The sequence below is a fragment of the Chrysochloris asiatica genome, unplaced genomic scaffold (assembly GCF_000296735.1).
Source record: "Chrysochloris asiatica unplaced genomic scaffold, ChrAsi1.0 scaffold00009, whole genome shotgun sequence".
NCBI classification, from domain to species: Eukaryota; Metazoa; Chordata; class Mammalia; order Afrosoricida; family Chrysochloridae; genus Chrysochloris; species Chrysochloris asiatica.
In genome coordinates this window covers 6,566,816-6,590,123 of record NW_006408527.1, presented here as the reverse complement: position 1 = coordinate 6,590,123, position 23,308 = coordinate 6,566,816, and the positions used below count along the sequence as shown (strand labels likewise).

General features: G+C 37.7%; 1 protein-coding gene across 1 annotated transcript in view; it reads left to right on the top strand.

Annotated features, from left to right (window-relative positions):
• The window catches only part of PPP2R5A (protein phosphatase 2, regulatory subunit B', alpha), a 90,513-nt gene that overhangs the window by 63,064 nt on the left and 4,141 nt on the right, over positions 1-23,308 (top strand). Inside the window, exons 3-9 of the mRNA XM_006834023.1 lie at positions 176-277; positions 6,771-6,863; positions 11,276-11,406; positions 12,776-12,835; positions 14,232-14,340; positions 15,654-15,707; positions 23,165-23,215. Coding sequence (XP_006834086.1) covers positions 176-277; positions 6,771-6,863; positions 11,276-11,406; positions 12,776-12,835; positions 14,232-14,340; positions 15,654-15,707; positions 23,165-23,215 — 600 coding nt within the window. The remainder of the gene's footprint in view (positions 1-175; positions 278-6,770; positions 6,864-11,275; positions 11,407-12,775; positions 12,836-14,231; positions 14,341-15,653; positions 15,708-23,164; positions 23,216-23,308) is intronic.

The following is a 23,308-nucleotide window of genomic DNA, read 5'->3' as shown; positions in this document are numbered from 1 at the left end:
CAGACAGTTGCCTTCTTCATATCTTGAAGAGAGTTAGAGGTTTTGAACAACTTTAGAGTTTACAGTCGTACTTCATGTTTTTCTCAAATAAAGTGATTTCTAAAATATCTTTTTGGTGTTGTTGAAACCATTTACACAACAAAGAGCATAAATCTAAATTTATTTTTCTTTGTAGATTAGTGCTAACATCTTCCGGACTCTTCCTCCAAGTGATAATCCCGATTTTGATCCAGAAGAAGATGAGCCCACGCTTGAGGCCTCTTGGCCTCACATACAAGTATGGAACAGCATTATGTAGTGACAGTTTATACATTGATGGAATTCTGCTGAACTCTTGCTCTCTTTTAGATTCTGAATGGCTAAACACTTGACTTTTTGTAGGTTTTCTAAGTAATTTTTCTTCCCAAAGTAGTATGTAGGAGTCCTGTTTGAACATGTTTTTTTTTAATTTTCTAGGTTTTCTTCTTCCTTCTTGGAAAGAGAAAATTAATTACTTAATTTTTAACTTCTTTTTTTTTATTGGCATTTATTTTATTGTTTAGTTTTATTGGTTTTGAAATCAACATAATTACTCAAGAAAATTTAGGAAAACCCTTTAACCCAGAGGTGATCACGGTTAGTATTTGGATTCACATAGTTATAAGCATATATGTTGTTAAGTACCATCAAGTGACCCTATACTTGGTTTCAGAGGCTGTAAATCTTTGTGGGAGCAGAAACCCTCATCTTTCTCCTGCAGAACAGCTGGTGGGCTTGAAACACCAACCTTGTGGTTCGTAGTCGAGGGTTATCCTACAAAGCCACCATAGTCTATAAGCATGTATATTTTTTATATAAATGCATATACAGAATGCTATTGTACTAAATTAAAATGTGAATGTTGTTGTTGTTAAGTCGGGTTCCGACCCATAGCAACCCTGTAGAGGGTTTCTGAGGAGCAGCAGGTGAGCTTGAACTGCCGACCGTGCAGTTTAAACGGCTTTACAGTCTTGCGCATTAACCCACAGCACCACACCAGGACTCCAAAATGTGAATAGTGAAGCATATATACACTAAAGATAGTAATCATTTTTATAATTTTGGTTTTAGTTCTTCTGTGGAGTCCTGGTAAGGAGCTCTGGTACTGTAGTGATTACAAATTGGGCTGCTAACCTCAGGGTCATCAGTTCGAAACTACCAGCTCTTCCATGGGAGAAAGATGATGCTTTCTGCTCCCGTAAAGATTTAGAGCCTCAGAAACCCTGTACAGGGTCGCTCTGAGTCGGAACGGACTCCACGGTACTTAACAACAACATGGAGTCTTGGTATGGCGCTGTAGGTTAATGCGCTAGACTGCAGTCAGTTTGAATGGCAAGGTTGGCAGTTCAAGCTCACCAGCCACTCCTTGGAAACCCTATACAGGGTTGCTGTGAGTCGGAATTGACTTGATTTCGCTTAACAGCCACAACAGTAGATATATACAGTCTTGGTGTGGTGTTGTGAGTTAATGAGCTGGACTGCAAGGTCTGTTTGAACTGCAGGGTTGGTGGTTCAAGCTCACCAGCCACTTCTTGGAAACCCTATACAGGGTCACTATGAGTTGGAATTGACTCGACGGCACTTAACAACAACATGTTGTCAAACATCATTTCTTTTGCTTATTATTGTTGTTAGGTGTCTGCCAGTCGGTTCTAATTCTTAGTGACTATATATAACAAAGGGAAACACTGCTCAGTCCCTCACTGTCCTCATAATTGTTATGCTTGAGCCTGTTGTTGCAGCCAGTGTTTCAGTCCATCTTACTGAGAGTTTTTCTTCTTTTTTTATTATTTTTTTTGCTAACCTGACCCTCTGTTTTACCAAACATGATGTGTCCTCCATGGACTCATCCCTCCATGTCCAAATTACATGAGAAGAAATCCTGCCATCCTTGCTTCTGCAGAGCTTCCTGACTGAACTTTATCCAACACAGATTTGTTTCTTCTTCTGGCAGTCTATGACACATTTAATATTCTTCATCAACACCACTATTCAAAAGCTTAGATTTTTCTTTATTAATTCTATTCATTGTCTAGTTTTCATATACAAATGAAGTGATTGAAAATATTATGTGCTTGTTCTTGTTAAGTGCCATCAAGTTGGTTCTGACTCATAACGACCCTGTATAAGGTTTCTAAGGAACCACTGGTGAGTGTGAACTGCTGACCTTGAGGTTCAAACTGACCTTACTGTCCAGTTCGTATCCTACAGATCCACAGCAGGATTCCATGTGCTTATTAGACAGTGGTATATCTTTTTCTTTAGGTTTGTTTAGGTTGTTTATCCTTTAAAAAATTAGTCTTTATAAGTGTTATAAGAGCACTTTGTTTGGGAGCATGGTGGCTCCATACAGTAAGCCCTGGGAAACACAAGATCCGAGGTTTAAGCAAGCCTGCCATCTGCTCCTTGGGAGAAAGATGAAGCTTTCTGCTTCTTGAAAAGTTTTAAAAAACGCTTAGGAAACCCTGTACAGGGCTGCTATGAGTCAGAACTGACTCTAGAGCACTTAACAACAACAAACACTGTCTATTCCGGTTATAAGTCCTTTGTTAAAGAAATGATTTGCAAATGTTTTCTTCCATTCTGTGGAGTCTTCACTTTGTTGATGTTCTTTGATACACAAAAATTTTTAGTTTTGAGCAAGTCCCCCCCCCCCTTTTTTTTAATTGTCATTTATGCTTTTGGTGTCAGATCTAAGAAACCGCTCCCTAACCCAAGGGTATGAAAATTTTTTTCTGTTTTCTTCTAGGAGTTTCCTATTCTTACCTCTTAACATTTAGCACTGTGATCCACATTGAGTTTTATTTTTGCATACAGTGTATACAAAAGGTCCAAACTCATTCAATTGCATGTATGGGTATCCAGTTCTTCCTGGAACATTTGTTGAAAAGACTTCTTTCTAATTCAGTGATTTTGGTATCCTTGTTGAAAACCAATTGTCCATAAATGTAAGGAGTTATTTCTGGCCTATCAGGCTTGGTTCTTTGATCTAGATGTCTATCCTTTTGGCTTTATCATGGTCTTAATTACTGTAGCTTTGTGTAAAGTGAGATGAAAAATGTTCCCTCCTCTTTTACTTTTCGGAAGAGTTTTTGAAAGACAGATAGTATTTTTTTAAAGATTTGGTAGAATTCATTGTTTGGGTTTTGTTTTGTGTGAAGGTTTTAAAGTACTAATTCAATATCTTTACTTATAATGGGGTTCTGGTGGCACTATAAGATAAACGCCAGACTGTTAACTGCAAAGTTGACAGTTCAAGTCCACCAGCTGCTCTATGAGAGAAAAATGGGATTTTTCTCCCACAAAGATTTACAGCCTTAGAAACACTATCCAGAGTTGCTATGTAGTTGGAGGCAACTTGATGGCAGTCAGAGTTACTTGTTATAAATCCAAAACATCAAACCTACTGTCATTAGTCAATTACACGTCAAAGTGACCCTGTATAGAGTTTCGTAGACTGTAAATCTTTCCCAGAGCAGAAAGCCTCATCTTTGTGGAATATCTGTAATTGGTATCTTTCTGAGAATTTCTTCATTTCTTGTGAGTTATCTGACTTATTAGCATACTGTTGTTCATGGTCATCCTTGTTTCTATAAAATCGGTAGTGGTATCCTCTTTCTGAGCCATTTTAGTAATTTGAGTTTTCTGTCTAATTTTTTTCAAGGTCAGTCTAGATAAAGATTTGTTGTTTGTTGAGCTTTTCAACAAATCAAATTTTAGTTTCATTGGTTCTCTGTTGTAGTCTATTCTCTTTCATTTATTTACACTTTTAATTTTTATTATTTTTTTCCTTATATTACCTTGATTTTAAGCAACCTTATCTTTATTTTGGTATTGGCACAAACAGTAAAGCATTCAGCTGCTAACTGAAAGGTTGGTAGTTTGAACTCACCCTGGGGACTTCACTGGGTAAACATCTGACTGTCTACTTCTGTAAAGATTGCATAAAGTCTTTACAGATGTGAATTGATAATGATGGCATTGCTGATATGAGATGGATCTTGGCTGAAAACAGAATACCTTAAAGATGTTTATTTGTGCTTTATTGACTATTCAAAGGCTTTTGACTGTATGGATCATGACAAGCTATTGATAACATTGTGAAGAATGGGTTTCCCGGAACACTTAATTGTGGTCATGAGCAACCCATATATAGACCAAGAAGTAGTTGTTTGACTAGAACAAGAGAATACTGAATGGTTTAACATCAGCAAAGGTATGATCAAGAATGTATTCTTTCACTGTTCATATCAATCTGTATGTTGAGCAAATAATCCAAGAAATTGCATTATATGAAGAAGAACATGGCATCAGGATGGAGGAAGAGTCATTAACAACCTGCCATATCCAGATACTACAACCTTTCTTCCTGAAAGAGAAGAGGATTTAAAGTGCTAACTGATAAAGATCAAAGACTAACTTCAGCATGAGTTGTCAAAGACTTCATTTTGCTTGAATCCGCATTCAATGCTTATGGAAGTAGCAATCAAAGAATCAAATGATGTATTGTATTAGGCACATCTGCTGCACACTCGTTCAAGTGCTCAACAGAAAAGTTGTTAGTTTTTCGGACTAAGGTGAGCCTTACATAAGCCTTGTTATTTTCAGTCACCTCATAGGCATGGGAAAGTTGGACAATGAATAACAAAAACTGTAGAAGAATCAGTACATTTCAATTATGGTTTGGAAAAGAATATTGAAAGTACCATGGACTGCCAAAAGAACAAACATGTTTTGGAAGAAGTGCAGCCAGAAGGCTTCTTAGAAGCGAGGATGGCAAGAATTTGTCTCTTACACTTTGGACGTATTATTGGGAGGGACTCAATCCCAGGAGAAGGACATCACACTTAGTAAAGTGGAGGGTCAGCGAAAAAAAGGAAAAACCCAAACAAGATGGATTGGTACAGAGACAGCAACAACGGGGCACAAATGTATCAACAATTATGAGGTTGGCACAGGACCAGGCAGTGTTTGGTACTGTTTTACATAGGATCACTATAAGTCAGAGCCAACTTGTTGGTACCTAACAACAAAGTCATATTGTGAACTAAAATTCTATATTAGTTACTATGGTACATAAAAGGAGCTCTGGTAGCATAGTGGTTACGAGTGGGCTGCTAACTTCAGGGTCAGCAGTTTGAAACTACCAGCTGTTCCATGGGAGAAAGATGAGGCTTTCTGTTCCCATAAAGATTTACAGCCTCGGAAACCCAGTACATGGTCGCTATGAGTCGGAACCGACTCCACGGCACATAACCACCACCACCACCACTGTGGTACATAAAGGAGGCCTGGTGTGGCACTGTAGGATAAGCACTGGACTGATTACCACAAGGTCAGTGGTTCAAACCCGCCAGGTACTCATTGGAAACCCTATGCAGGGTCAGTATGAGTCAGAACTGATTCAACATCACTTAATAACAACATAGTACATTTTTTTAAGAACTTTTTTCTTTTTCTTTTCTGCCTTTCTCCTTGAAAGATGTGGGTGTGTTGCAAGTCAAACCAAATACTGATTTTAAATCTGATTTGTGGTAGCAAATGAACACTTGCTGTCGTTTTCAATATGTGGCACTTTTTAAGGCGAAGGTCTGCCATGCCTTGAAGTTTAGCTGATGTGGTTCACAGCTATTCCTAGCCTAGCACTTTCCTTATATTATTTGGCTCATTTCCCAAGTGTGGATAGGGTGTGCTGGTTTTTTTTTAACTTTAGTTTTATGGAAAGACTTGAAGTTTTATATTTTACTTGATTGTTTCTATATATGATGCTCCTCTTACAGCCAAGTTAATTTTTATCTGGAGGTTTGTGATCCAGGATTTAAATTGAGGTAGATTAGTCTTTCACTGGAGAGGGGACATACTCAACATATTCTTGGTGGTTGGTGGGTATGGGCTGTAATGTGGTGGTGGTGGTGGTGGTGTGCTATCAAGTCAGTTCCAATGCACAGTGATCCTCTATAGGGTTTCCTAGGCTGTAAATCTTTATGGGAGCACAAAGCCTCATCTAGCTGGTGGATTTCAACTGCTGACCTTGTGGTTGCTGTCCAACACGTAACTCACTACAATACCAGTATAGTCTTTGTAATTAAATATGAAGGGGTTCCAAGAAGTTTGTGGAATGTTGATTTAAAAGACACTCATAACAGAATTTTTCTATGAGCTTTTTGAAGCCCCCTTGTCCTTAAATGCTATATTGTTGTTAAGTGCCAACTCAAAGCAACCCTGTATAAAATTTCTGAGGAGCAGCTGGTGGGTTTGACTGCTCACCTTGTAGTTCACAGTCCGGTGCTGATCCTGCCGTGCCACACTCATATGTTGTCGCCATCATCATTATTGTCTAACTCCTGTAGTTTCACATTTTTCAACAGGTGGTACAAAGTAAGCAATTAAAAATATCTACCAGTTTAGGAGCCTAGATTATGATTATACTTATATTTAGGTTTTTTTTTTTTTTTAAGGAGTTCTGGTATGGCTCTGTAGGATAAGCATTGGACTGCTAACCGAAAGGTCAGTGGTTCATACCCACCAGTCACTCATCGGAAACCCTATCACCGTCACTATGAGTCGGAACTGACTTGATGGCACTTAACAAGTTTTATAAAAAAATATCTACTGATCACATTTTATAATTGGATTTGAAATCTCCCTGCTACATGTTTAGACTTTGGGTGATGAATTTTTTGTAAAAGCATTCCCTGAGGGTAGAATTTTTTAAACCTAATCTTACTTTTCATTTGATTCTTTTTACATAGTTGGTCTATGAATTCTTCTTGAGATTTTTGGAGAGCCCTGATTTCCAACCTAGTATTGCGAAGAGATTCATTGATCAGAAATTTGTACAACAGGTAAGGAACTCTTCTGTCTTCAATTTTCTTGTATTTGTAAGTTAGCAATTATTTATTAACTTGTGATTAGAGCAGTTGAGTTTTTCAGAGACATTATTTTCATTTGACAGCATTTAATAGTCTTGCCAATTAGGATAAAAGTGAAGTTGTTTGAAAATACAAGAGTATTTTTAATTAAGGGTGTAAGGGTCTAATGAAAGTGTGTTAATAAGCAGAATGCTGAGGCCAGGATTAAAATCATCATCAGGACATTTCCAACCCTTCAGACCACCTTTGTGTCTCTTCTGTGGCAGAGATTCAGCAAGCATGAGTTTCATATACTTTCAGTTCATATACTTTGAGTTCACTTTCAGTCATTCATAGTAACCCCCAACCTTATACAAAGTCTTCTGACATATTGCTGCATATGTATCAAAAAAGAATATTGCCAGCATGAAATATGTCCTTCAGCATTGACGTGGCTGTAAAATACAAATATCAGGTGTGTGTTAACAGTATAAAGCACATTTCAGTCATGAAGAAAAGTCAAATTAAGTAGAGTTAAGTTATTTTGGTGTGGCGCTGTGGGTTAATGTGCTGGACTGCAAAGTTGATTTGAACCGCAGGGTTGGAGGTTCAAGCTCACTAGTTGCTCTTCAGACACACTATACAGGGTTGCTATGGGTTGGAACCAATTTAGGAGTACTGAACAACAAGTTATTTTGGTAATCAAAGTGAATGCACACTTACTTCCTTGTGTGAGATAGATACATCAAGAAGTGTAGAAATGCCATATTAAATTGTGCAACTTGACGGCACTTAACAATAATGATAATAGCAGGTTGAGGGTAACAGTTACCTCGGTGCCTTCTCAGTTAGGTTAGAGTAGGCTACTAGATGATTCAGGAGGTTTGAGAGGAACAAGAAGAAAGCTGGTAGGGTAGGACCCGTTTTCTACTTGTATACTTGAATTACCTGAGAAGCCAAGGCCCAATCATTTGTTTTTAGCCGTTTATATGAGTATGCTTCCAGATACCACCTCTCTGAGGTGTTTCTTTAGTGTGTCGCTTTCATAGATAGTGTGTATTAGTAATTCTCAGTTTTTGCATCTTGAAATTACTTGATTGTGTGGTACGTTTTAAAACTTAGAAATACAGGAGAAATGTAAAGGCAAGAGAAGAAAACAATTGCATAATTCTAATTTATGTTCAGTCAGAATTTCAGAAGAAAAGAAGAAACTGAAATATTAGTGAATGCTTTTTGTGTATGTTTTCGATCCCTGGTGGCACAGTGAGTTAGTCACTTGGGCTGCTAACTGCAAGGTCAGTGGTTCAAACCCACCAGTTGCTCCAAGAAAGAAAGAAAGGCTGTCTACTCCTGTAGAGATTTACGGTCTCAGAAACCCTAAGGAACTGTTGTACTCTGTCCTGTGTTGTTGTTGTTAAGTGCTGTCAAGTTGACTCTGATTCATAGCGGTCCTGCATAGGGTTTCAAAGTTGTGGCTGGTGGGTTTGAACTGCCAATCTTGTGGTTAGCAGTCCAGTGCTTTTCCTACTGTATTGCACCAGGACTCCTGCTCTATAGAAAGTTACTGTATTGACTCAGTGATAGTATTGTTGTTGTGTTTTTCCTTATGTGCCAGACACTGTCATTACATGCTTTTATGTATATTAAGAGCCAGACCATATCTGTGTGCACACAGCTAATAGGGAGTACAATCAAATTAATTGGACTGGACCCTCTGAACGTGTTAGTACCCTCTTTTGAAAAATAAAGAACTGTTAGAACTGTTCTCAATTTATAAATATCAGAGACAGGATAAAAAAAACTTCCTGAGTCTTTTGTGTGTTTCATTATAGTGGTGATGGTGTAGTGTGCTATTGAGCCGGTTCCTACTCATATCAACCATGTATAAGGTTTTCAAAGCTACAAAGCTTGTTGAAACAGAGAGCCTCATCTTTCTCCCACAGAGCAACTGGTAGATTCACACTGCTGACCTTGCAATTAGCAGTCCATCTTGTAATTCACTGTGCTACCAGGGGCTCTTTCGTGTTTTATTACATGAACATTACATTTCTGAATAGATTATTTTGTTTGGAGTGTTATATTTTAAGATGTCTATTACGTTTCATATGTGTATTTGTACTTGAATAAGACATGAAATCGAAAGCCAAACTATCTGCCATGGAATCAGTTTAGACTCATAGTGGCCTCATAGGACAGAGTAGAACAGATCATTAGGGTTTGTTTCTGAGACTGTAAATCTTCATGGGAGCAGACAACCTAATCTTTTGCCCTTGGAGTGACTGAAGAGTTTGAACCGCCAACCTTGTAGTTAGCAACCCAAGGCTTAACACCACACCACCAAGGATTACACATGAAGACCTTAACAATTAAGGACACCTGTGATTAATGTAAAGATGAGGCTGTCTGCTCCCGTAAAGATGTACAGGCTCAGAAACCCTAAGGAACAATTCTCCATCCTCTAGGGTCACTGTGAGTCGGAATTGACTCATTGGCGGTGACTTTGATTTGATTTATTAATATGAGGTCACATCTTGTAAATAATCTTAACATAGAGACTTGAATTTGAATGTCTGTAGTTTAGCCATTTTATCTTAGAATAATTTGAACTAAGTTTAGTAGGTATATTATTAGTCCTTGGAGTCCTGGTGTGGTGCTGTAGGATAAGCATTGGACCGTGTGGTCAGTTTGAATCGCAAGGTCGGTGGTTCAAACTCACCAGCTGCTCATTGTCACTTACCAGCAACATAAGTTTTACCCTCAATGGATATTTTTTGCTGGAGCCACATGCAACAACGTAACAAAAGAGCAGACTACAAACTGTAAGCAAGGTGCTCATTTGTTGTTGCTGCTGGTTGCCACGGACTTGATGACAACTCTTTTCAGCTTCATGTGTGTAGAGTACTAGTATTGTTCCATACAGTCTTAAGCTTGTGACCTTTTAATAGAAGATTGCAGGCATACCTCTAGATAGGTTCACACTACTAGAAGTTGAGAGGAGAACTGAACTATTTGCAACACCCAGGGGTAAATATGATTCAAGTCAGGACTGGTGTCTCTGGATGGTGCAAGAGGTTAACATGTTCACCTGCTAGCCGAAAGGTTGGGGTTTTGACCTCTCTCTCTGAGGCACCTCAGAAGAAAGACCTGGCAGTCTACTTCTGAAAAATCTGTTATTGAAAACTCTTGGGAGCAAGATTGACTCTGACACTCATAGGGTCACTAGGAGTCAAAATCAACTTGATGACATCCGGGTAAATCGTAACTACTCTTAAAAAATGTCCACTCTAGTAGAAAAGATGAGCATGTAAACAATCAGATATAATTCAAGACAGAATAGAATAGCACTGCTACTGAAGTTCAGAGCTTTCCATCTTTAGCAATACCATAGTATAGAACACAAGATTGATTGATGACTTCATTGTTATTGTTAAGTGCTGTCGAATTGGTTCGAACTCATGGTGACCCTGTATAGGGTTTCCAGTAAGTGCTGGTGAGTTTGAACTGCCAACCTTGAGGTTCACATTGACCTTTCAGTCCAGTGCTTTATCGCATAATGCCACACCATGACACCATAGATACTTTTTTCTATAGAGATTCTTTTGTATTTTTTCCTTTTCAAGAATCTCATGTTTCATTTAAGATATGGTTTTTCATGACAGGAAATTAAAGTTTCTTTACCATTTTAAAATAGAAATTTGAATTTTTTTACTTAAAAATTTTCTAAGTTCTCTTTATCCAAGTATTTACTAAAGATGTAGGACAGCTAATCTGACCAATTTGAACTGGTTTAGGATCTTGCAGCTGTTTTGCTAAGCTGACTTTAAATAAAAATATGTTTCATCTTTTATTTCAGTGTTATTTCATGTATGATTTTCCCCCTCTGTATAAGCACGTATCTGCCAATAGTTCTGACAAATAAGTGAAAATTAATTTCTGAGCTAATGGCATGATGACCCTCTTAAAATTTTTTTTCATGTAAAATCACACATACAACTGCAAAAAAAACCACACCAAAGTACAGATTTGATCAATTTTCCTAGTAAGTTAGAAATAAATATTTCCAGATAACGTAGTTAAAATCTTTATTTCTTTAATGATTTTTGTCATCTAAAAGCTTAAGATTCTGGATATTGTTTAGATTTACTAACAGAAAGCGTTATCAGTCTCTAAAATTTCAACACAGAATTTTGAGCCATGTTTAATAGTGAAGAGTCAGATAGAATTTTAACATCAAAGGGCAAGGCCAAAAAAAAAAAAGCACTTTTTAAAAAATGTTTGTAGTATTTATTATGTTCTTTTTTTTTTTTTTTAAGATTTCATGGGTAAATCTTAAAGTTAGAATTACAGTAAAGTGACATTTTAGCTCGGTTATTCTTTAAAAGTAATTTTTCAGATTTGTTTTAAAGCTCCTGGAGCTGTTTGATAGTGAAGACCCGAGAGAACGTGACTTCCTGAAGACGGTTCTGCATCGAATTTATGGGAAATTTCTCGGACTAAGAGCATTCATCCGAAAACAAATTAACAACATTTTCCTCAGGTAAATAGGTCATACTTAGCAGTTTTCTTCCCTCTCTCATCCCCCATTTCTGAAAACTGCAAATTTAAATATTGGTATTTGAGATATTTTTAGTTATTTTGTAGCTATCCTGTGATTGTAGCCCACTGCTCACCTAAGTGGATGGTTGTTGTGACAGTTTTGAAATAGACAGTGTCAGTGTTAGTCATGTGTGAAGACATGTGTGTATACAGAACAGAATTTATCTTGTCTATTTCTCTGAAGTTTGTGTTGAAAAATTTGGGCTGCCTTCTAGTAACAAATCGGCCCAGCCTTTGATAGTGCCATTCTAAAGAAGCAACTAAGTATCCTAGTATCCTTTAAGCAATAAATTTTCAACTTAAAGTGAACAGTGTTATACAGTTTATCATAAAGCAAAAATTCTATTCAGTTTATTGGTTAACTTGGAAAATAGAATAAATAATTGTTTGAGTAAAGATTAATTTCTGTTTGTAATATTGACGTTTTAGAATTTTAAATTAAAGGAAATTTTCCTTTTAACAAGAATACATGGATAATAAAAATTTTATTAATTTTAAAAGTTAAAACTTTATTATAACTTTAAAAAAATGTTTTCCCTTTAAACCCTTTTTAACCAATAGCGCTTGGAAGTAATTTCATTTGATAAAAATTTACACGAGGGCTTTCTTTTGACTATAAATGTTAATCTATTAAAGAAGTTGCTTCAAATCAAGAGCTTTCACAGTAATAGCCATAGTTCTGTGTTTCTTGTTGTAACTGATAAGCTGGAAAATTACAACAGGTTGACATTGTAATTGGCAGCTGAGTAACAGCTGCCTCTTTTAGAAGGAAGCGTGTCTTTCCAGTTTCCCGCCATCCCTCCCTAGCCACTTCAGTCATTTAGGAACCCTGCATGGCCCTGTAGTCACTGATTTTATGACCTCAGCTCTAAAGGTGTTCCTGAACTTAAGATTTAGATAAGTTCTGAATAAAAATGACTTCATTACATATTGATCTTTTCTTGGATTTACCTATAAAAGTAGATATTTTCCATTTTAGAAAACATTTCTTTGAGAAAACCCATCTTTCTTATAAATTACTAAATAACATAGAATATTCCAGGTGAAACACTGTTGTGTTATCTTACTGAATAGCAAGTGTTGACAGTGGCCTATGTGGTCAAATAGACAATAGACCTGCTGTTTGTACGATTGCTATAAAGTAACTGATTTGGGACAGATTCCGTTATAAAGAAAACCTGAAGCATGCCTGTGTGTTTTCTGTAGTTGTTTCCAATCTTCCTTAAAGATTGATTTCTTTACCTCCCTGCCTTTTCTCTTTATTTTTTGATGTTTGATTCCTGTTATGTTTATTTTTATTTTAAATTTAGGTTTATATATGAAACAGAACATTTCAATGGTGTTGCTGAGCTCCTTGAAATATTAGGAAGGTAGGTCAAGTTTTTTTGTTCTTTTAAAGAATTAATTAAAATCTTGGCTGGGGTTGGAGACATTATTTTATTTTAGGACTTAAACATGGAGCACAAGACATGGTTTCTTAGCTGAGATCTTATAGCTCTTTAGAGGGTCAGCATATTAAAGTACTGCCATGCAAGACATCTATTTCAGCACAGACTTCCTGCGTTTGAAGCAGTGGCATGTTTTATTTCTCATCTTGCCAAACTGCCAGACTGCCACCGAAACATATAGGATCTGATTGGGAAGAGATGAAATAAGCTATAGTGAATCTTTGATGAATTTACAAGAATTCTTGTTCAGATGTTGGTAGACCGTTCCTAATCCATCTGTTCTTTCTAGAAGAATCTTTAAGTCTGGTTTTCATTTGCATGAATATTTTGCATGAATATTTTGCTTTCCTTATTCACCGCATCGCAGTAGTAACTTGAGAGAATTTTACACCTCTTTATTACTATTTAGAGAATGATCTCAGTCTCCTTTTTAATGTCCTGGTGCGGTGCTGTAAGATAAGCCATGGACTGCTAACCACAAGGTCGGCAGTTCAAACCCACTAGCTGCTCCTTAGCGTAGTGGTTACGAATCGGGCTGCGAACCTTAGGGTCAGCGGTTCGAAACTACCAGCCGCTCCGCGGGAGAAAGATGAGGCTTTCTACTCCCGTAAAGATTTACACCCTCGGAAACCCTGTACAGGGTCGCTATGGGTCGGACCCGACTCGATGGCACTTAACAACAACAACAACAACAAGCTGCTCCTTGGAAACCATATACAAGGTCGCTGTGAGTTGCAACCGATGTGAAGGCACTTACCAACAATGTAGTGTTGAGAGAGTCATTGTGAAAAGAATGCCTTCTTAATTTCAGATTTCCAGTGGCATTAGAGGCACTTGGCGTCCATTTACTTCAGAAAATATTGAACATCTAGCAAGACAGTATTATGATGTTGACTCTCTATAGCTTTAGGAAGGAAAAGTGAAGGTACACGGCATAAACTAAGTGATAGGCCTTGTAGAAAAACAAAGGTCTTAATTACCTGTTGTTGCGTGCCATCCTGTATGGGCTTGGCAACCCTGTATGGGCTTCCGAGAGCAACTGGTAGGTTACCAGTCCAGTGCTTATCCTCTAGTGCCACACCAGGGCTCATAAATGTCGTAGTGGGTCATGGTTTGACAATCCTAATTTTCTTTTGGCATTGTTGAATGATCAGAAGACACTCTTCTTAGAAAATTCTTTCTAGTTTACTCCTTAGATGAGTCAGCCAAAAGACCCCAAGGTTGAAACAGTAATATTCCATAAATGTAGTCATGATAAAATAACTTTAGAAAGAAGATAGTAACTGCTTAACCCTTCCTGCCTTTTTTTTCCCTCTAGTATTATCAATGGCTTTGCATTGCCACTGAAAGCAGAACATAAACAGTTTCTAATGAAGGTTCTTATTCCTATGCATACTGCAAAAGGACTAGCTTTGTTTCATGCTCAGGTAAGTTTCAGAAAAACTTCAAATGGATTCAAAGACTAACATGTAAGGTAGAGAAATTGAGAAATATTGAAGTGAAAATTTAAAGATAATGTTTGTTTTGTAAATTACCCAAAGTACTTTTTATTATATCATAATTTTAAAGTATTATGATGCTTAGGGCTAATTAAAAAGATCAATGTACTCTTAGATATGTTGTTAAGTGCCCGTTGAGTCGATTACAACCCATAGCAACCCTGTATAGCGTTTCCAAGGAGCAGCTGATGAGCTTGAACCACTGACCTTGCAGTTCAAATGGCTTTACAGTCTGGCACATTAACCCATAGCGCCACACCAGGACTCCCAAGTATAGATGTAGGAAAGATAATATCAAATTCCCATATTTTCTGGTTCAGGTCCTGCTGGGCCTAATTGACTATACCAACATTGAGTAAATCTCACATATCTGCAGGATGTTCTTCTAGTTAGGGTAATCTAGTTAGAGAAAGATTTTAGACTCCTCTATTAACATTTGCTCTGGTAGCATAGTGGTTATGATTTGGGCTGCTAACCTCAAGGTCGGCTGTTCAAAACTACCAGTGGTTCCGTGGGAGAAAGATGAGGCTTTATGCTCCCGTAAAGACTTACAGCCTGAGAAACCCTGTGCGGGGTCATTATGAGTTGGAACCGACTCCACGGTACATAACAACATTAACATTTGAGACTACAGGTAATTCCTGACTTAGAACAGGGTTCTTCTTCCAATAACTGTCATAAGTTAATTCTGATGTTAAGTCAAAGACCGTCTTATTTTTTTAATTTTTTTTTTAGTTTTCATTATTATTTCCTTTCATTATCAATATCCTTATAAAGCCACTCTTTGTCTTTGGGGATTGACATGAGAATGATAACATCAGCAGATTATGTGCCACACCATTGTATGAAGTACATATTGCTAATAATAAGATGTATAAAAAAAGTCGTAAGTGCGATTCCTTTTAGTTTTAAGTGTGCTATAAATGAGGAACCACTTGCAATACCATATTATCAGCTTAGGCATATATATGAAAACATGGTAGCTTTAGTCTTATTTCAGTTAACTTTATATTCAAAAATTGCTTGAAAAAATAAAAAAAGACGGTCTTTTCTGAACTAGGAGTTACTTTCAAGGTTAAAAAATTATACAGTTGTGAGTACACATACTTATTTTTTTATATTGAAATAAGCTAGAATGCAATTTCTGAAAATGAGGGAGTCTCTTTTGTTAAATATTTTTAAATCCTGCATCTGAGTATGATTTCACTCAGTAATATTGTAAATTGTCTTTTACATTTTAGCTAGCCTATTGTGTTGTGCAGTTCCTGGAGAAAGATACGACATTAACAGAACCAGTAAGTAATCTGATTGTTTAATGTTTTTGGTGTGCATTATAGCTTTCTTTATAGCAGTCTAGACTTGTCAAACAGTAGTTTTAAAAAAACTATGCAGATGAAGTAATGTGAGGTTAATCTGCTTTGAGACAGAATCTGCAGGTTGGAAAAAGAGGGAGTTGTCGTGAGTTGTCTGTGCCTTAAATAAATTCTTGCTGTTCAAGTCGCCACCGAGTCAGTTCCAACGCATAGCAACCCCTGTGTATGGGGTTTCCAAGAAGTGGCTAGTGGGTTTGAACTGCCAGCCTCTCAGTTCATAGATTAATATTTACATAATACTTGAGATGTATGATGATGGAATCAGATGACCGCAGTTTGAAATTAATGTTTTAAGATCTCTATCTTTTAGAATTAAAAATATACTGTGAGTGTCCCAAAAGTATTCCCTTCAAAAAAATTTTAAAGGAATAATTTTCCCTCTTGTTAGTGATGAACCATGTGATAGGGGTTAAAAACATTTCCTTAAGATGATCTTGGAATGAAGGTTTACTTTATGAATCAGCATAGCATCTAAATTTTTAATTTGCCAATAAACTGCAGGCTAAGGAGATAGTAAAAGGATAATTAATTGTCGTGAAATTTGACTGAAGATTGAAGAACAACAAAAGCTGCAGTAGAGGGTAATAGGTAGAAAAATATGGAGGAGAGCAAACTGCATTTTAATCTTGATGAAATACATATTTTGAAGACTACTTCCATGGCACTGGAATCTAAATACTTGAGCTGAAATAGTTCTTTACAAGTATCCAAGAGATTGAAGACCTAAAATCACAAGATTTTCTTTATGTTAAGAATCTTCTGAGGTTCTTAATGTTGTTGTTAAGTGCCGTTGAGTTCCCACCCATAGCAACCCTGTATAGGGTTCTTAATAGGTGCTTGAAAAAATTATGTTAATATTTTTCCTTTGACTTGAACTTTGTGTAAAGAAACAAAAGATAATTTTTCTCTCCTTGATCCTGAGAATTTTTTAGACTTTCAGACTTATAGGTCTTTCTGGAAATGGCTAAAAACCATTACTAAAGACAAATCAGGAATGTTGTAGTTGTTGTTTAGTGCAGTTGAATGCGTTCTAACTCAGAGCAAACCTGTATAGGGTTTCCAGAAGTGACGGGTGAGTTTCAACCTATGACCTTGTGGTTTGCAGTCCAGTGTTTATCCTACAGCGCCACACCAGGACCATTAGAAGCCCAATATTTATATTTTATAACAAAGTTGCTAAGTGCCATTGAGTCAGTTCCAACCCATAGCGACCCTGTATAAGGTTTCTGAGGAGCGGCTGTTTGGAACTGTATAAAACCTCTAATGTAGATGAAAACAATATAAATCCTTGTTAACTCCTACTGAAATTCAAAAATGGGAAACCCATATTAAGTCATAATTGATGCTTTCTAAATAGTAAACAAATGTGATTTTACTGAATTAAAATTGGAATGGATAGGGAAAATGGATGGTTCCTTTTTTAGAGAGTACTTATGGCCAGTATTGATGGCCAGATAATCTGGTTTGGGTGAGGTGAATGAATGGAAATAGGAGCAGAATGAGGAGATGATAGTAAGGTAAATACCCAGGTTAGTAAAGGGAAATACTTTCAGTTCATAAAAATGTCTAGATACAGATATCTTGCAATTTCTACCATGGACCATTCTAGTACCAAAATCATGGTGCTACAATTAATATTACTTGGGTTTGAGTCTTAATACCCATTTTATGGAAACCTAGTATCTTAGTTATTTGTTGTTGTTGTTGTCAAGTGCTGTTGCATTGGTTTCGACACATAGTGACCCTGTTATATAGGGTTTCCAAAAGCAGCTGGTGAGCTCAAATCACCGACCTTGCAGTTCAAACCCACTTTGCAGTCCAGCGCATTAACCCAAACGCCACACCAGGACTCCCAAGTTATTTAGTGCTACTATAATGTGGCGCTGTGGGTTAATGCGCTGGGCTGCAAAGCTGGTTTGAACCACATATTGGAGGTTCAAGTTTACCAGTAGCTCCTCAGAAACCCTATACAGGGTTGCTAAGGATCAGAACCAACTCGACAGCACTTAACAACATATCTTCAAAAAGATTGACTTATGACAAATGTCTCATTAAGATAACAAAAATTCCAAATGGAATCATGACCACTCCAAGAATTAGGATTTACAGCACATATTTTAGGGGGATACAATTCAATCCATAATTATCATTTAGGATCTGTATCAAAACTTCCTACAAATTGTACCTATGTCTCACTTATTAACGATCTTGTCTGACATTTTGCATGTAAAACAACTTTGAAAAAGTTCTCTGGCAATGCCTCTGATAGGCTGGACCCCACATGGGGCCACAGATGGGTCTATAGGCCAGAGGCCCCAGTGACAACCAGTCCACACAAGGGACAGCCACTGACAATGGCTAGCCATGAAGAGTGAGGGGCAGCAACACCAGATGTTGTGAGGTTTCAGGTAGACAGAAGGAGCCTGACCGAGAGCCCCGAGGTCCCTGAGAGGTTAGTAGGGGGAGGTGGGAAAGAGGAGAGCGAAACAGAGGTCACATGGGCTGTGGAGGCCCCCAGCAGGGTGTTATGTGGAAGGCAGTGGGCAACACCTGACCACCACCACCCCATGATGTGTGTGTAAGGGATGCCTAATGGGCAGTGAGCAATCTGGGAGGTTGGTACCAGAGCATAGTACGTACACACACACACACACACACACACACACACACAGCTCTGGTAGCGTAGTGATTACAAGTCAGGCTAGGCTGCTAACCTCGAGGTCAGCAGTTCAAAACTACTAGCTGTTCTGCAGGAGAAAGATGGGGCATTCTGCTCCCCTAAAGATATATAGCTTCAGAAACCCAATGCAGGGTTGCTATGAGTCGGAAATATGGAGTCCTGGAGTGGCGCTGTGGGCTAATGCCTCAGACTGTAAAGTTGGTGAACTGCAAGGTTGGTGGTCCAAGCTCACCAGCTGCTCCTTGGAAACCCTATACAGGGTTGCTATGGGTTGGAATTGACTTGACGGCACTTATGTGTATGTATATATATATATATACACACACACACACACACACACACACATCTTGCATTGAAATAATTTTCTAAAATAGAAATAACATTGGTTATTTCTGTTTTTAAAAGTAATGTGTTTTAAATTGATTTTCATAATACAAAAACATATAAGGTACAGTATAATCTTATTCCCTAGAAATAACAAATTGGTGAATTTCTAGAAATTTTTCTCTATATCTATATTCATATAGGACTCCTGGTGTGGCGCTGTGGGATAAAACACTGGACCTCAAGATCAGTTTGAACCACAAGGTTCAAGGTCATCAGCTGCTCCATGGAAAACCTATACAGGGTTGCTATGAATCGCAACCGACTTGATGGCATTAACAACAACATATTCATATATAGGTTAAATAAAGAGTGGGACCGTGCTGCCCAAGTTTTTTTACCTCTCAATGTAGTAGAGATACCTTTCCGTATTGATTAGTTTTATTTTTCACCATTATCATTAAATTTCATTATTTGGTCATTCTAATCTATTTTCTTGGTCTTTTATTCATGAACACTTGAATTATTTGAATTTTTCATTGTTGAAAACATGTTGCTGAATGAGGACATTTTGAGGAGTGTTGGAATTATTCTGCATACCATCTGTGGTGGTGGTTACAAAAATCTGTACACATGTAAAAGGACCACATTAGAAAGTCCTGGTTAGAATGGGAGAAAATGTGGAACAAAATTCAAAATTACATATAAACAAAGCCAGGTTTAGCTGTCAGCAAGAGACTGGAGGAACCTGAGACTGTGACCCTTAAGCACCCTCCAGGTCTGAAACAGAACTTACCTTGTGGTCCGCTTTTCAGCCAGTCAGTAGGTATGTAGGGGGGACAACGTTTACATAAGGACAGAGTTGAGAAGGCTTGGGAAGAAGGGAAGAATGAAAATAGGAATCACAGGGAGGAAATGGAGTAACTGTTGTTGCAGGGAGGGGATTGCAGTTAATGAGATATGAAGCTAAGGATACGGTTTGTTGACTGTGAAACTGATGATCTACTCTGTAGACTTCGCTCAGTTCACAGACATTTCACACACACCAATCTTTGAACATGTAGAAACTCTCAGAACTATGTGCCAAAAAAGGGGAAAAAAATCTGGAAATTTTAAAAAATGAAAAATTTGAAAAGCCTGTTTCGCTGTATTAAAGGGCACATACAAATTGTAACGTATTTCAAGTTGCCTTCCAAAAAGATTGTAAAATTTTATTTTCTAATCCAGAGTGTGAAGCTGCCTGGATTCAGTATTAACCCCAGCTGCTACCAAATCTTAATAGAAAAAAATTTCTGCTAACGTTTGCTACGTATGAAATATTATTTTAACTGGCTTTAGGAAAATAAATACAGCGAGTGAGTCACCCTTTATAAAATGTTTTGTTGTTAAGTGCTGTTGGATCAGTTTAGACTCACAGCGACCCTATATAGGGTTTCAGAGGCTGTATCTTGGTGGAAGCAGAAACCCTTACTTTTCTCCTGCCATGTAACTGGTGGTTTCAAACCTGTGAGCCTGTGGTTTGCAGTCCATTACTTAATCCTACAGAGACACTATGCTCCCTTCATGTATTTAATGATTGTTCCTATTTCTTTGCTCTTTGCTGATTTTTATCCCTGTCCATATTATGTTGTTGTTGTTAAGTGACATTGAGTCGGTTCCGACCCCATAGCGACCGTGTACAGGGTTTCCGAGGCTGTAAATATTTACAGGAGCAGAACGCCTCATCTTTCTCCTACGGAGCGGCTGGTAGTTTCGAACTGCTGGCCTTAAGGTTCGCAGCCCGATTCGTAACCACTATGCTACCAGAGTATTTTTCCATTTGAAGTCCGTTTTTCTTTAAACTTTTAATCTTGGCCTTACAGAAACTTTAGATATTCTGTAGTAAACTCTATTCACCTTTCTTTCTTTTCTAGCTTTGGTAAACTAGAAAAATCTTTCTACTCCCTGAGGTTATAAAAATGTTCTCTAATAGCTCTTTATGAACGTGGGTTTTGCCTTTGTGTCTTTCCCCTTTATATCAGTGTCCTAGGGCTGCCGTGACAAGTTATCACAAACGTAGTGACATAAGGAAAACTCAGAAATGTGTTCTGTCACAGCACAAGTCCTGGGTGGAGGTGTTAAAAGGGTTGCGCTCCTTCCAGAAACTCTTGGGGAGGTTCTAGTCCTTGCTAGCCCCATTTCTCCAGGTGCTGCCTCTGTGGTCACATGACCTCCCCTTTTTGGTCTTTGCTTGTCTTATAAGGACATTTGTCATTGGATTTAGGACCCACCAAATAAGATAGGATGATTTCACCTCGTGATCTTTAATTACATCTGCAAAGACCAGTTTTCCAAGTAACATCGCATTCGTGGGTTTTGGAGACTTGGATGTTGGCATAACTTTTTGGGAATCAACATTCACCCTACTATACCCTCTGAAATTGATTTTTGTGTATGATGAGGATAAAGAACTACTGTATTGCTGCACAATAGATTATCACAGAATTTAGTGGCTTCAAATAATATATTTATCATCTATCAGCTCCTGTAGCTTAGGAATCTGAGCACAACTGAGCTGAGTCTTCTGCCTCAGGGTCTCTACTCAGGTGGCCATCAACGTGTTTGCCAGGTCTTAGGTCTCACACAAAGACTGGAGTAGTGAAGAGTCTGCTTCCAAGTTCCTGTGGTTGGTTGTTGGCAGAATTCAGCGCCTGAAGCGCTATTTGAATAAAGCCCTGAGTTCCTAACTGGCTCTTGGCTGGAGGCCACCCCAGTTCCTTGCCATGTGAGCCTCTCTAAAAATGGTAGTTGCTTCCTCAAAGCTTGTAAGCCAAGGAGACAGTAGAGTCTGCTAGTAAGATCCAGTCTTTTGTAACGTTCTGGTGGAAGTGGCAGTCAGTCCATGGTTTTTATCACATTCTACTGGTTACAAACAAGTCACCAGAGCAGCTCACAGTCTAGAAGGGGTCATGTACACAAGGGGGTGAATACTAAGAGACAAGGATCCTGGGAGGAGGGGTCGTCTTAGGAGTCAGCCTACTGAGTTCTTTTTTCCTAATAGGAGGGCCTATTGTGCCAGTTACCACCATTTAAATGACTAAGCCGCCATCTGTTTTCTGAGGAATTAAATAGTATTCTGTTTCATGTGTTTTTTTCTTAAGTTGCTGATGTAAGTAGTGCAGGTTCCTTTTCATTAGTTCTTGATTCCCCCCACCCTGCAAAACAAAACAAAGCAAGTTCTTACATTTAAATTTGCTTAGATTTATGGATTTTTTTAATAAATGAAAGAATTCAACTGGTATTGAAGCTTAAACTTGTGGATGAAGTAGAGGAGAGATAATGTCTGTACAGTATTGAGTTGTCTCATCTATTTGTAGTCTTCCATGGCCTTCAGTACAGTTTTACTTCATATGTTTTAAGCATTTCTTGAACATTTTCTTGCTTTATTATTCCAGATCGATGTTCTTCTCAATTTTAATTCAGATGAGTGTCCCTCATTATTGGGCCAAACTAATAACTGAAATAAACTTAAATGTCTATTACAGATGCATTTCCCCCAAAGCATGATCTACCAAACAGGTGGCTTTACAGCCTGTTTCTAAAGCCATTATGTAAGGTGCTTGTTCATTGTTACTGATACTCTTAGTGGTAGCTTACTATTACACAAAAATATAGTAAATATTTAGTGACTTTAGAATCTTTTAAGATGATCATATATATATATTTTTTAAATGGGTTTCTCACCCCATTTCCCTTTCAGCCTCTAAGTGGAACCATGCTGGCATTTCTGGAATAAGATATAGTTGGGCATGTAGCAGTATATATTTAATACAGCTTTTTGTAACTGTGTTCACTTAAATCCATGGTCCTATTCTTGTGTTTTGCTGTATTTTGGTCTGTTTGTGACATGGGAAACTCTTACAGTTTGATTAATAGGCATTATCTGTTCCTTAATGCTGCTCCCTAAAGTAACTTCCCACCAAGTTGGTGTGGTGAGGACCATGCCCAAGCCATTATCATATTTTCCTGTATTTTCTTCATAGAACTTATTACTATTAAAAGATTATATTTCTGTATTTTAATTGCTTACTTACTGTTAGTCTCTCTGCATCAGAATCCCAGAAATCAGGGATTCTTCATCTCTCCTGTTAACTAGTAGGTCCCTACCATCTAGAATAGTATTTGGTACCTAATTTTAAAAGCCCACTGCAGTCGAGTTTGTCCTGACTCATCACACCCCTGTGCTGAACTGAGTAAAATACAAAGCTGAGCAGAAAGCCTGGGTGTATACTTAGGTATTAAATAATACTGATCTACTTTAGAATGAAGACTGATATAACCACAACTGTTGGAAGTTTATTTTGTTAACTCATGTTATTTTTTCCTTTTTTTCCAGGTGATTAGAGGATTGCTAAAATTTTGGCCAAAAACATGCAGTCAGAAAGAGGTGGGTTTTGTTAATGAAATAAAATTCTGCATTTCATCAGAACTTCTCAAATCCAGGGCTAAAAGCCAAGATTCTTTGGACCTGACTTCACTG